Source organism: Barbatula barbatula (genome assembly GCF_947034865.1).
Source record: "Barbatula barbatula genome assembly, chromosome: 1".
Taxonomy (NCBI): Eukaryota; Metazoa; Chordata; class Actinopteri; order Cypriniformes; family Nemacheilidae; genus Barbatula; species Barbatula barbatula.
Window position 1 is genome coordinate 35,855,214 of NC_136766.1, and position 15,704 is coordinate 35,870,917.

The 15,704-nt window shown below is 35.3% G+C and overlaps 1 protein-coding gene across 1 annotated transcript; it reads right to left on the minus strand.

Annotated features, from left to right (window-relative positions):
- Positions 1-11,946: 11,946 nt before the first annotated feature.
- caap1 (caspase activity and apoptosis inhibitor 1) lies at positions 11,947-15,173 on the minus strand. Its single transcript, XM_079463433.1, has 6 exons — positions 15,005-15,173; positions 14,491-14,682; positions 14,335-14,419; positions 14,158-14,212; positions 13,011-13,066; positions 11,947-12,938 (listed from the first exon to the last, which is right to left on the minus strand). Exons 1-6 carry the CDS (start codon positions 15,113-15,115, stop codon positions 12,592-12,594), a joined length of 846 nt encoding a protein of 281 aa, XP_079319559.1. The 5' UTR covers positions 15,116-15,173; the 3' UTR covers positions 11,947-12,591.
- Positions 15,174-15,704: the final 531 nt, after the last annotated feature.

The following is a 15,704-nucleotide window of genomic DNA, read 5'->3' on the forward strand; positions in this document are numbered from 1 at the left end:
TGTGAGAGTCCTCCTCTCTTCTTCTCTCTTATAGAAATACATCAGTACATCCCTCTGGACATTTAACTCTCTCCACCCTCATGATGACGTCATCACTGACAGTCTGTCCCAAAAATGCAAATGTTAATCTTGTGCTCTCATCCGGACACCAGCAGATAAACAATAAGAAAACAACTTTTGAGTTGATACATATTCTATAATGTCTTTGCTGGATTGATAATGATCAAGAACACAAGTCAATGAAAGACTGACAGAATGACAAGACAGTTTTACACATGATGCAGTGATAACAACCCAGTAGGCTATCGGCTCATTAATAACCCAAAGGTTGATTTAATTTTTTTACTCAAAAATCCATCGTTCTTAGTGTATCTGGAACATATAAATGAAAGCAGAGCGAGACAAAAAACTGAACAGATGAACAGAGTTCATGACAAAACAAAACTCAGTCACGTCTGATTTGTTCTGTCCGATACTTCGGCCTGTTTTGTTTGAAACACAGAAGGACAATTCAAATTAAGGACGGATCATATTTTTGTTTGTGACAAAAAATGCAAAACAAATGAGCATCGCTCCAATGTTAGGACATCTGGGGACATATGTAAAAACATGCTCTTCAGAAAAGTCTTAATAGAAAAGTCTTTAGTGTAAAGAAAATCGTAAAAGGAGGACCTGTCTAAGAGTAGGCTGTCAAAAAGGATACGTTAAATAACAACACATCTCTCGTGTAATGGACTTTAACCACATTGTGCCATATTTACAAATGATTGGAATTCATTAACATGCACACATTTAACTATCAAATATGATGTTTGCAGAGTTTTCAGGAAACTCAGTTTCACACGCACATCACTCAAGTTTACTCATATACTTACGAATGTTTCATGAATAAGAGCCAGTGTGTGATGACAGGCGTTGCCATCTATGATGTCCGCCTCTCTGTCTCCATCTCTGTTTGAAACATAAAATTGCAAGTGAATATCTTTACACAGTCAAAGGATGTTAAACTTGCATTCTCCATCAAATTAAACAGCTTAACTTATGATTCATTATTATACCTGGACTCTTGGAAATCGGGGGAAGTTCGGCGGACAGTTTTCAACACTGATGTACTTTCCTAAAAACAGAATTTCAGTTCACTTGAATCCAAATAAGTTATGGATTGAAGCTTTATAAATGTAATACACTCTTAAAAATAAAGATGCTTATAAGGATCTTCACTATGATTCCACTGAAGAACCAGTTTTGGTCCCACAAAGAATCATTCATTCAAAGGTTCTTTAAGAAACGTCTCTTTCTTATGATAAAGGTTCTTTAAGAAACATCTCTTTCTTATGATAAAGGTTCTTTAAGAAACGTCTCTTTCTTATGATAAAGGTTCTTTAAGAAACATCTCTTTCTTATGATAAAGGTTCTTTGAGAAACGTCTCTTTCTTATGATAAAGGTTCTTTAAGAAACGTCTCTTTCTTATGATAAAGGTTCTTTAAGAAACGTCTCTTTCTTATGATAAAAGTTCTTTGAGAAACATCTCTTTCTTATGATAAAGGTTCTTTAAGAAACATCTCTTTCTTATGATAAAGGTTCTTTAAGAAACGTCTCTTTCTTATGATAAAGGTTCTTTGAGAAACATCTCTTTCTTACGATAAAGGTTCTTTGAGAAACATCTCTTTCTTACGATAAAGGTTATTTGAGAAACATCTCTTTCTTATGATAAAGGTTCTTTAAGAAACATCTCTTTCTTATGATAAAGGTTCTTTAAGAAACGTCTCTTTCTTATGATAAAGGTTCTTTAAGAAACATCTCTTTCTTATGATAAAGGTTCTTTAAGAAACGTCTCTTTCTTACGATAAAGGTTCTTTGAGAAACATCTCTTTCTTACGATAAAGGTTATTTGAGAAACGTCTCTTTCTTACGATAAAGGTTATTTGAGAAACGTCTCTTTCTTACGATAAAGGTTCTTTGAGAAACGTCTCTTTCTTATGATAAAGGTTCTTTAAGAAACGTCTCTTTCTTATGATAAAGGTTCTTTAAGACATGTCTCTTTCTTATGATAAATGTTATTTAAGAAACGTCTCTTTCTTATGATAAAGGTTCTTTAAGACACGTCTCTTTCTTATGATAAAGGTTCTTTGAGAAACATCTCTTTCTTATGATAAAGGTTCTTTAAGAAACATCTCTTTCTTATGATAAAGGTTCTTTGAGATACGTCTCTTTCTTATGATGAAGGTTCTTTGAGAAACGTCTCTTTCTTATGATAAAGGTTCTTTAAGAAACAACTCTTTCTTATGATAAAGGTTCTTTAAGAAACGTCTCTTTCTTATGATAAAGGTTCTTTAAGACATGTCTCTTTCTTATGATAAATGTTATTTAAGAAACGTCTCTTTCTTATGATAAAGGTTCTTTGAGATACGTCTCTTTCTTATGATAAAGGTTCTTTAAGAAACGTCTCTTTCTTATGATAAAGGTTCTTTAAGACACGTCTCTTTCTTATGATAAAGGTTCTTTAAGACACGTCTCTTTCTTATGATAAAGGTTCTTTGAGAAACATCTCTTTCTTATGATAAAGGTTCTTTAAGACACGTCTCTTTCTTATGATAAAGGTTCTTTAAGAAACGTCTCTTTCTTGTGATAAAGGTTCTTTAAGACACGTCTCTTTCTTATGATAAAGGTTCTTTGAGAAACATCTCTTTCTTATGATAAAGGTTCTTTAAGACACGTCTCTTTCTTATGATAAAGGTTCTTTAAGAAACGTCTCTTTCTTGTGATAAAGGTTCTTTAAGAAACGTCTCTTTCTTATGATAAAGGTTCTTTGAGAAACGTCTCTTTCTTATGATAACGGTTCTTTAAGAAACATCTCTTTCTTATGATAAAGGTTCTTTAAGAAACGTCTCTTTCTTGTGATAAAGGTTCTTTAAGAAACGTCTCTTTCTTATGATAAAGGTTCTTTGAGAAACGTCTCTTTCTTATGATAAAGGTTCTTTAAGAAACATCTCTTTCTTATGATAAAGGTTCTTTGAGAAACGTCTCTTTCTTATGATAAAGGTTCTTTGAGAAACGTCTCTTTCTTATGATAAAGGTTCTTTGAGAAACGTCTCCTTCTTATGATAAAGGTTCTTTAAGAAACATCTCTTTCTTATGATAAAGGTTCTTTAAGAAACATCTCTTTCTTATGATAACGGTTCTTTAAGACACGTCTCTTTCTTATGATAAAGGTTCTTTAAGAAACATCTCTTTCTTATGATAACGGTTCTTTAAGACACGTCTCTTTCTTATGATAAAGGTTCTTTGAGAAACATCTCTTTCTTATGATAAAGGTTCTTTAAGACACGTCTCCTTCTTATGATAAAGGTTCTTTGAGAAACATCTCTTTCTTATGATAAAGGTTCTTTAAGACACGTCTCCTTCTTATGATAAAGGTTCTTTGAGAAACCTCTCTTTCTTATGATAAAGGTTCTTTAAGAAACATCTCTTTCTTATGATAACGGTTCTTTAAGACACGTCTCTTTCTTATGATAAAGGTTCTTTGAGAAACATCTCTTTCTTATGATAAAGGTTCTTTAAGACACGTCTCCTTCTTATGATAAAGGTTCTTTGAGAAACATCTCTTTCTTATGATAAAGGTTCTTTGAGAAACATCTCTTTCTTATGATAAAGGTTCTTTGAGAAACGTCTCTTTCTTATGATAAAGGTTCTTTGAGAAACGTCTCTTTCTTATGATAAAGGTTCTTTGAGAAACGTCTCTTTCTTATGATAAAGGTTCTTTAAGAAACATCTCTTTCTTATGATAAAGGTTCTTTGAGAAACGTCTCTTTCTTATGATAAAGGTTCTTTGAGAAACGTCTCTTTCTTATGATAAAGGTTCTTTGAGAAACGTCTCTTTCTTATGATAAAGGTTCTTTAAGAAACATCTCTTTCTTATGATAAAGGTTCTTTAAGAAACGTCTCTTTCTTATGATAAAGGTTCTTTGAGAAACGTCTCTTTCTTATGATAAAGGTTCTTTAAGAAACATCTCTTTCTTATGATAAAGGTTCTTTAAGATACGTCTCCTTCTTATGATAAAGGTTCTTTAAGAAACAACTCTTTCTTATGATAAAGGTTCTTTGAGAAACGTCTCTTTCTTATGATAAAGGTTCTTTAAGAAACATCTCTTTCTTATGATAAAGGTTCTTTAAGAAACGTCTCTTTCTTATGATAAAGGTTCTTTGAGAAACGTCTCTTTCTTATGATAAAGGTTCTTTAAGAAACGTCTCTTTCTTATGATAAAGGTTCTTTGAGAAACGTCTCTTTCTTATGATAAAGGTTCTTTAAGAAACATCTCTTTCTTATGATAAAGGTTCTTTGAGAAACGTCTCTTTCTTATGATAACGGTTCTTTAAGAAACATCTCTTTCTTATGATAAAGGTTCTTTAAGAAACGTCTCTTTCTTGTGATAAAGGTTCTTTAAGAAACGTCTCTTTCTTATGATAAAGGTTCTTTGAGAAACGTCTCTTTCTTATGATAAAGGTTCTTTAAGAAACATCTCTTTCTTATGATAAAGGTTCTTTGAGAAACGTCTCTTTCTTATGATAAAGGTTCTTTGAGAAACGTCTCTTTCTTATGATAAAGGTTCTTTGAGAAACGTCTCCTTCTTATGATAAAGGTTCTTTAAGAAACATCTCTTTCTTATGATAAAGGTTCTTTAAGAAACATCTCTTTCTTATGATAACGGTTCTTTAAGACACGTCTCTTTCTTATGATAAAGGTTCTTTGAGAAACATCTCTTTCTTATGATAAAGGTTCTTTAAGACACGTCTCCTTCTTATGATAAAGGTTCTTTGAGAAACATCTCTTTCTTATGATAAAGGTTCTTTAAGACACGTCTCCTTCTTATGATAAAGGTTCTTTGAGAAACATCTCTTTCTTATGATAAAGGTTCTTTGAGAAACATCTCTTTCTTATGATAAAGGTTCTTTGAGAAACGTCTCTTTCTTATGATAAAGGTTCTTTGAGAAACGTCTCTTTCTTATGATAAAGGTTCTTTAAGAAACATCTCTTTCTTACGATAAAGGTTCTTTGAGAAACGTCTCTTTCTTATGATAAAGGTTCTTTGAGAAACGTCTCTTTCTTATGATAAAGGTTCTTTGAGAAACGTCTCTTTCTTATGATAAAGGTTCTTTAAGAAACGTCTCTTTCTTATGATAAAGGTTCTTTGAGAAACGTCTCTTTCTTATGATAAAGGTTCTTTAAGAAACATCTCTTTCTTATGATAAAGGTTCTTTAAGATACGTCTCCTTCTTATGATAAAGGTTCTTTAAGAAACAACTCTTTCTTATGATAAAGGTTCTTTGAGAAACGTCTCTTTCTTATGATAAAGGTTCTTTAAGAAACATCTCTTTCTTATGATAAAGGTTCTTTAAGAAACGTCTCTTTCTTATGATAAAGGTTCTTTGAGAAACGTCTCTTTCTTATGATAAAGGTTCTTTAAGAAACGTCTCTTTCTTATGATAAAGGTTCTTTAAGAAACATCTCTTTCTCATGATAAAGGTTCTTTAAAAAACATCTCTTTCTCATGATAAAGGTTCTTTGAGAAACGTCTCCTTCTTATGATAAAGGTTCTTTAAGAAACATCTCTTTCTTATGATAAAGGTTCTTTAAGACACGTCTCCTTCTTATGATAAAGGTTCTTTGAGAAACGTCTCCTTCTTATGATAAAGGTTCTTTAAGACACGTCTCCTTCTTATGATAAAGGTTCTTTAAGAAACATCTCTTTCTTATGATAAAGGTTCTTTAAGAAACATCTCTTTCTTATGATAAAGGTTCTTTAAGACACGTCTCCTTCTTATGATAAAGGTTCTTTAAGAAACATCTCTTTCTTATGATAAAGGTTCTTTGAGAAACGTCTCTTTCTTATGATAAAGGTTCTTTAAGAAACATCTCTTTCTTATGATAAAGGTTCTTTAAGAAACGTCTCTTTCTTATGATAAAGGTTCTTTAAGATACGTCTCCTTCTTATGATAAAGGTTCTTTAAGAAACGTCTCTTTCTTATGATAAAGGTTCTTTGAGAAACGTCTCTTTCTTATGATAAAGGTTCTTTAAGAAACATCTCTTTCTTATGATAAAGGTTCTTTAAGAAACATCTCTTTCTTATGATAAAGGTTCTTTAAGACAAAATACATCATTGACAGCCCACCAGAACTTGAATAAGTTTACCTGAGATCAGCCATAGAAGATAGAAATCATAACACAGGCTTTGCCTTCGTGCACATAAAGATAGAAGAGCAAATGAGTCTTTTTATTGTTCCATTCTCTTTAACTTGGCAAACCTCAAACACAAAAACACCAATGAAGCAAAAGAAAAAGTCAAATCCAATTCAAAACATATTTGCAGTGATCGCAGTCTGTCGAGTGTGGAACTTGAAAATAATTTTTTTTCTGCTATATGGCTTCAATCATTTCAAGCTAAACATTTTATCACATTTTAGAATAATAAAATGATTGTAATGACACACATGTAACTCTGGAAATAATGTTGTGACTAAAGAGCTTCTATCATCTTCAGTGTTTGTTTCAAATATTCAGAAATGCTCTCTTTTCATTTGCGGTCTTGATTCACACGCCGATGCATTATCCGTAAATGTCTCCTTGCACTTGACAATGTTGCCAATGCATCAAACCATTGCTTGGACACTGTTAAGCAAATTCAACATTTTCATACAAAACTATTTCACTACAGAGCCATAAAACATGCTTGCTTCAGTTAAACCATGATAAACACAATGTATCCATCTGGTTCATTTTCTGAACTGATGCACATGACATTCAATTTGCTGTCGCTTGAACTGTGTTGTCGTAACGTAAACTCCAGAGGCGCAGGCTCGAGTCTTTACTTACGCTGTTGACCTTGAGGTTGACTCTCTTGCAGTTCTTCATACAGCCAACCGATCTACTTTTCAGAGTATATTTCTCTCACTTTTTCTCTAACAAAAATTGTTAAGAAACCCCAAAAATATTGATTGAATAATAAAGAAAATATTTATGAGTTAACAATGTAGATTACATTCAGAACATATCAATGTGTTATCATATACAGAACAATCAATCAGTATCCTAGTATTTAAATGAATTACATTATGAAGTATTTGTATTTATGTGTTGTTAAACAGCAACATCTGCATCAATGATCATGGAGAGACTTCATGTAAGTATTTCATAGCATCTGACCTGCATCAACCAAGATGTCCATTATATTGCTACAGTGCCCTCTACTGGACATGGAATATATAGAGCTCCGGAGATGGTATTGAGAGTGTTTAAACAATAACGTTAATATAAAACCAGACTGTTTAGACAAACCTTACGATTTTAACGTGGTGACAGCTGCTATGCATTAGGATGCCAGAACAGGCGGTGGAAATCATTTTACCGTATTCCTAACGATCCCAATAGACTACAAAAATGGTTCAATGCAATAAAAAATTTGCTTACCGACACAACAAAACAGAGAGATAGGAGACATCAAGCAATGGATTTTGCTTGTGCAAGTCCATGAGATCGTCCAGCTGCGCAATAGCAGTGGGCTCCTGACACGACCCTATCATTTCTGACTACCACCTTTGGCTTCGATGGAGGGTCATTTAGTTTTTGCTATCTCAAATCTCAAACTTTTCCGTTCTTGCTTACAGTGCAGAAATACATTTCAGAAATGATGTTTTCCATAGAACTGCACTTCACACAGAGTGAGGACAGACATGATGACATTCACATGAGTAGCTGATGGTGTGACGAGCTAAAAAACAAGAAGTCACAGCTCATCTACAGTAGAGAGAGAGAATCAATGAATCTCTATAGATTTGGTTTCATGAAGAACTTTATATGGGATTGTTGTTTCCATTGTTATCCAGTGAGTCTCCAATACGAATCTCTGCTCCGCTGGTTTGATCCAAATCTTTATATGATCCAGCAGTGATGGTGACATAATAATCCAAAAGAACCTCTACCGTGGGTTATACTGATTTCTTGTGGCAGAGCAGTACAGTATGTAACCGTATCAGGGTCTGGTACCATCTGTGGCATGTTGAGTCTCACGTGGAGTATGTAGAAGAATGTGTAACTGTTCCTCTCAATGATAAATTCTCTAGAAAATATGTATTTTAAGACAGATGATCAGTCAGTGTGTGAACACAGCTGACGTCAACTGAAACACATCAATTGAAACACATAAAAATGCTGTTTTATTAAAAACAATTCTAAAAATCCCATTTCAGTTCAAATGTCCTACCTCAAACAGTTTTTGAACACTTGTTATAACTTTGGCCAGTATATAGTCCTCCAGATGTTTGAGTACAGCCAAAACTCAACAATAGTTATAGCTAATAGTCTTCAGCAAAATAGCGATTTCCATTCGGTTCAGTGGCATTGTTTACGTTCAGTGCCTCCAATATGGCCGACTTCTGAAACGATGCCGTGTCGTGAAAACCCTCTATACATACAGGTGTATGTTAACTTTAGAACAGGATGATCGGTGAAAATGTTTCGTATTTTCTCTTCTGGGAATTGTCTTCTTAACAGCATTTTTTAATGAATCAATAGAAAATTATAAAAAAGAAATGTTTGAGTCCTTATGTGTCGAGCCTTCTGAAGCATACAAATTTTAAAATAGTTCTGTTTGATTCTGTCGATTGTCCTCATCGTAGATCTCAGTATCATAAAGCCATAAGCAGTCAAATATGTAGAAAATGACCGTGTGACCATTTTGGAATCTTTTCATGTCTCATGTTCTGTCTAGAATCTGTCAGACACAGCCCTTTTTATAGCTAAACAATCATTTACTTAACACTGAAAAATCTGTCTGAAACTACACGATTGATCTATGTTTAATGTGAACACGCGCACACAAAGCAAACCAATTAATCTAGCCCGAGAGCGAATGAAGGAACGATACTACACGCGGTTTCACCACGTGACAGAGCGGAAGTAAATACAAAGCGATTTCTCAGTTTGACACAGTACTAAATCTCAACAAGACACAATTTAAATACACTTACACAATTCTGTACGCTGTGATTTAAAAATAACCTCCCCACATCTGTATTTCATGTGGAGCATTTGCACAGGATTATTTCTCTCAAATTTACCGATTTATTTCCCAGATGTGATGGCAATGCTTTGCGTATAGTTTGTATGGCCTCTAGTTGTATGGTGTATAATGATAAATGAGCCTTTCAAATCATAGGACTAATGTTATCACAGGACCTCGGTGTTCGTCAAAACATGGTTGGTAATTTGTGGGGAATTTTTACTTTACAAATTACATATGGCCGATTCGCACTGGATTAAGTTCACGGACAACCTCTGACATTATTACAAATGACTAGAGGTCCCCAGATAATACTAATCCTGTGTATTACAGGGCTATCAGGGCATATCAAGCCATCTCTAACAAAGCAAAAGTGACGCATATTACAAATATGTATATCCAAGAGGTTATCCACAGGCAAGACGAACGGGAAGGTAAGAACACTGACTAGGGACTAGGGACGGAAATGGGCAGGTGACAGGGATTTGACGGAGAAAGAAGGGGCGGGGCTAAAAGACGCACATAACGCATCGTCTGACATGATGACATTTCTGTTTCACCTTGTTTTCATTGTGACTTCTGGTATTCTAGTTGCTCAAACCATCAGTTACTCATGTCATGGGATGTTGGGACGTTATGTGAATGTGTTCATGACTGGACGTACATCTGTTCTCGTTCTGTGTGAAGTGGACGTCTATAGAAAATGTAATTTCTTAAACCTTATTCTGTACACTTAGGAAGAACTTGGAAAATAGTCATTTTTACGTTTTATTTGATTAAAATGCATTGTATTATTTGTATCACTTTAAAAAAGCAGTGTCCCAGTATCACGTCAAAGCATGTGATACACGACAAGCTTGGTCCACTAGAGCAGTGCTTCTCAAACTTTTCAGATCAAGTACCACCTTTATTAAAATGTGTTAGCCCCTAATGACCGCTATAAAATGACATGAACAAACACTAAAATTATTAGTATAGATGTGAATCATTACTCATGGTTAGATACACCTCGTCCTCCAATACCAATGTATTATTAATAATAATATAACCATTTATTTAATAGGAAAGTATGTTTGATATGTTTAAAAATAGCTGCTTGTTTATAGATTTCCTTAATCATATATTGCCTTTAGTAATACCGAGAAATTTAAAGAGCGGTTCAGAAATACACAAGAACCTTAATTTACACCGCAGGTCATCTGAAGAGAAAGAGAAACACAAGCGTCTGTCTGCTCACACTCTTTGCTAGAGCTGCCCGTCACATCATACCTGAGTTACATCCACCAATGATAAATAAACAATAACTGAAACTAATATATTAAATTCCACATAGGCTATATGAGGTGTATTCTGTATTTACTGATCATGTACTGTATTGAACAGGAAATGTACATTTATAGCGTTTTTCATTTCCTGTTGTGTCAGGGTCTCTTCGAGTACGACTAGTGGTCCACAGTTTGAGAACCAGTCAAAATGACTGGTATCATTATATATTCATTAGCCAATATATATATTTCAACCTTTTTACATTGGCAGCATTGTGCCATAGATATACACCAGAGAGGTCACATTGGTTTCCAATTATTTTGGTTGAGATTCTGGAGTGCTTATTTTTGACTGTAAGAAATAATGTTTATTTTGACATCTTGTAATATTTTTCTTAAATATCAGTGTTTTAATTGTAGACTTTTTTTAGTTTTACACAAGAGAAGAACCTTTCTTCGGCTGAAGTTTTCCTCCAGTGGTGATGTATCTGCTGAGAGCAACAAAATCCTCCATCAGGTGAGAAAAAGAGTCTTTAGATAGAAAAGTAAATGTGATGATTGAAGACAGAAGTGATATATGAGAGTGTTTGATGTGTGTAAATATATGACATGAGTGATGATGACAGATGAGAAATGACAGTATGTTTCATGTGTGGATTGAAATATTTGATGTATTTTAGTTTCGGTCTGTTCTGGGATCAAACATCTCTGATTTTAATCTGACCTGGACACAACTACCCAAGAAACAAGAAGAAACCAAGAACTGGGTGTCCAGAAGACAGAGGTATCCAATCGGTACAGAAAACTGTTTTCGGTCTTAAGCAGCAGAACAGGAATGTTTGTGAGATTAATAGAAAGCATTTTTTAGGAAAACCTGACATGTGTCCTGGTAAAAGTATGTCGTTTTCCAAAGATAAATCAATAAATGATTGATGGTTTTATACACACACACTGTGTCTGATTCTTTATATCTCATTTACAGGTTCTTGTGTCAAGTGATCTGCGTGAGATATGCCGAAGATTGTTTTACATAATGCTCCTGTATGCTTCATTAAACATGTTAAGCTTAAATGTTTACAATTTAACATAACTTTATAGATAACCTCATGACAGTTAAATGCTCATTCACTTGTAAGCTTACTGTACAATTAGGATTTTGAGTTTATAGGCTAATATTTCATATCACATACAGATGAACACATGTAATGGACCGTGAGACTTTAATATTTTATTTATGACAATAAAACACTAGAGTTGTGTGTGTTTTTGTCTTGTGTAGTCATGTGCTTGGTTGGCATTTTGTTGAGCTCCTCCATTGTTTCTTTGTTTGACGACAAGAACTTCAACCTGTTTTCTCTATCATTCAGGCCCCATTCAGACATTTTCTTTCAACCTTTCTCATTCCTGGGTGTGCTTGAACAAGACAAGAAAACTTCAAATATGTTTCATCTGCAGATTCATTGTGTATGAACACAAAGTCCCCTGAGACATAACTCTCTCTCTTTGTGTGTGCCTGTGCGTTTGACTGAAGAGAGAGTCACAGGTTTACAACCACAAGAATAAATTATGAATTTATGATTATTAACTTTTAAAGCAATTGTGTATGAATCTCAACAAACTGTTAAGAACAAACTGCAATTTTAATGATTTCTCAGGTTTGCCTCAAATATTCACCTTTTCCAGATTCTGCAAGGTTGTCAAACTAATAATCGCATCCAGAACTAAAGTTTATGTTTACATAATATATGTCGGTGTAATGTGGATATTAATTTTGACTTATGCAGACACACACATACATGCATATATTTCAGAAAAATATGTGTATACAAATGTATATATATATTGAATTATTGGTAAATATAAATAAATACATTTTTCTTAAATATCCATTGTCCTCTGTGCTATCCAGTACCTAAACTTAAAATAAATGTTTATTTTGTCTCAGTGATGAGTTGTATTCACAGCTCTCTGAAATAAGAGTTATCATTGCTCATGTTGTAATGTGTAGTTCAGATCAAGTTCTGACTCCTGTGCAAAAACAAAATAAGCAGATCTTTTGAAAAAGGCTTACGAGGAAGGAAAAGGCAGATAAAAATCCCCTCTAACCTTCAAATAAACACTCACAAACTAAACAAAATAAGACTATTCTTTATTTTACTATATAGTTTCAGGACATAACGCGAGCAGTTTCTTAGTCTGTGTTAAAACTAAACAAAATCCTTTTGCTCAAACAAAATCAAACAACACATCACCCCTGTGGTCCCAGCATTAAACCCGTTTCTTCATCTCGCCGGCCTTCATGAGCGCTTTAATGGCCCTCGCTCTCATCTCCAGCTCCAGTAACTCCAGCTGCTGAGCAGACGGCTGCTCCGTCCGTCCTCTCTCCGGGACGGCCGGCATCACATCTTTATTGGTGGCAGAGGGCGTCGGAGCCAGGATCTCACTGACGCTTCTGTCGATGTCCTGCTGAAGCTCCACCTTGGGCTCAGACGATTGGACAGGTGGGGTGGGAGGAGGAGCCTCGAGCGACGCTTCTTCAGGTTTGACGTCTTTTTGACCCTCGATGTCGCTGTCATCGGCGTTGATGCTCAGAACATCACTGTCCTCTTCAGATCCTGAAACGCGCGTAATCAAATGCTGGATCAGACGATTTGAGAATAACGCTTGAAAATCCTTTAACCTTTTACCTTGCTTTTCGTCCAATTCTTTCAGACAGGAGGTGGAGTCCACGATGCTGTCCTGCCTGTACGTGCATAAAGTCCGTTGTTAAATGCATGAGATTGGCTGTAAAATATTTATGACACGATGTTTTAAAGGATCCTTGGCTATAAAGCGATGTGTGGCTTAATATATAAAAATGGCATTAACTTTATACTTGTGAAATAAAGAAACGGTGTAACCATCGAGATTTTCGTAAACTTTGAAAAAATATTTTTCTTTGAGGCCCCCGTTTTTTGCATTAAAATCTGTGATGTCGAATGGTTGCAACCTTAACCTGTTCTCTTTCGCAACAGCGACGCACACACATTTTCCATATATAACAATAAAATATGACACGTAAAACATTACATCAGACACACAGGGACAGTAGGTGGTGGTATTTCCTCTTGACACAAGAAGCCCGCCTGCCATAAAAGAAGAACGTGTTCAGTATCAGTAAGCGTCTGTTCAAGGTAAGCGTGCATTAAATCATGGCTTTAAACTACCGCCTTTAAGACATCAGCATCCACCATAATCATATACTGTACTATTATACTTTATGAGAATATCCTGATAAACACAATAATAAGATGCTTGCGGTTTGGTTATTTATTCTGTATTAGAGAACACGTGAATATTATCCCCCGTCAGCATATAGAAGAAAATAACGTTAGGCTACAGACCAAAAAGTCAATATCTAGATCAAATGCATTGTATAATGGCTTAAACATTGTGTATATAATAATTTCGGTTAATAATATGCATGCATGCATGCATGTATTGTTTCTGACAAACAATTTTAAAATGCATGAAAAAATACCAAATAGCGTCTTTATTTTCTGTGTTATTTTAGCATTATATAGTTATATATTATCCTACAGAACCTTAAATTTACTGAAGAACTGATTAGTGTGTCTGTGTTTAGCTTGGCTGCCTAGTTTATGTCATCGGAAAAGAACATGACGTCGTCCTCCATAGGTTAAAATGAGTATTACATTTAGTTCTTTGAAGAATTGAAAATATTTGATGTGTTTTAACGACAAATGTTAGTAGCGTGAGGCCATTACAACGCATAAAGCCACACATCTCTCCATACACCGGTTCCCTTTAATAAATGAAAGTGTTGAAACGCACTGGCCGTCTGTGGAGTTCTTCTCTTCAGGAGCTGCCGAGACGGTTAACTCTTTACCTTCACAAACAACAACATAATCCATCATTCTTCAATCACAAGACACAATAACAACAGTCATCTGTGACATCACGAAGGGAGAAAATCACGCAAAGCAGATGCAGCGTGCAATTCATTCTCACCTTCCAAAATCTCCAGCAGATGAATGTCAGAAAGCTGCTGCAACTGATCCCAGCACAGCTTCTTAATCTCAGTTAAAGGACACTCCTGCAGACAAGAAGGACTGTGTGTAAGCAGTGGAGTTACCAGAAGATCTACAGCGAATGTCAGAAATGCACCTTGAGCTCATCGGGCAGCATGTTTTGGAGTTTGATCTCTCCCAGCACGTGAAAGCACTGTTCCAGCATCTCTTCACGGTCCTGCGTGTAAGCGCTGACGGGTTTGATGGACTTGTTCAGGTCCAGTCCACCTTCCTCCACATCACTGGGTTCATGAAGGACCTCCTGCGCTTCCGGCTTCTCGCTCACGTCCTGTAAGAAACACACCACGGAGAATAAGCGATGCGAGTGAATTCAAACAAACAACTTTAAGCTTTACGACAACTTGTGACGTGTTACAAAGAATATTCAATGTGTTGTGAGAGGACTGTGATCGACTACGATAACCGACAACAATAATTTCTCACCTGTTAAATAATAATCTCGCTTGCCACACTGTTATTGATTTAAATCGGTCATTTCTATGATCAGATTTCTCGCTGTGCGTGCGTGCGTGCGTATCTGCTCCATAATCATAAGCATCATCATGAAACTGTACACTACAGTGACGTCACCGCGCGCATATCTCTCTCACCTCCACGCGTGACTCGGCACTCTTCCTCGTCTTCACCTCTCCATCACCGGACGCCCGTTCTGATCTCCTCTTCTTCTTTTCTTTCTCTCTTTTCTTTCCCTCCTCCTGCATCTTTCCATTCCCGCGACACTGCCGCCGTCGAGCGCCGATGACGTCACATGTCGCCTCCAATCGCGGGAGAAACCGGAAATGACAGTGTTTTCTATGGGAAATTTAAAAGTACTCGGCGGATGTTTGATGAAATTGAAAAATTTCTTGAAGAATTTTCAAGATGTCGATATGGTACTATAGTATAGTAGACTGTAGCGGTTGCTCATTTAATGTTGATTAAACAACCGAACATCTCTTTATTGACTGTAAGTTTGCTCGTGCTTTTTGGCAGGATTTGCATTACTAGTTATGTCCAAAAATGGACAATCTTCCTGAGTTTACAAGAATAAGAATTGTGTTAACTGCTAACTCGTGTCTTTTATCCCTCAAAAACAAACCAAACAAAACACGTGATTTTAACGCAAATGTAAATTTCTGAAGACCGTTCCCAATTTAATGTCGGTATTTCTTATCACTCAAGTGTATGAAGGAGAGAATTTCAATTTGTTTGTGTAACTTTAGAGAATTTGGAATTCGCGGAGTTACACCTAGTGTGTGTTATTTCTTTATTCTCTCGTATTCTGTTAATAATTGCAGTTTTTACAAAGGT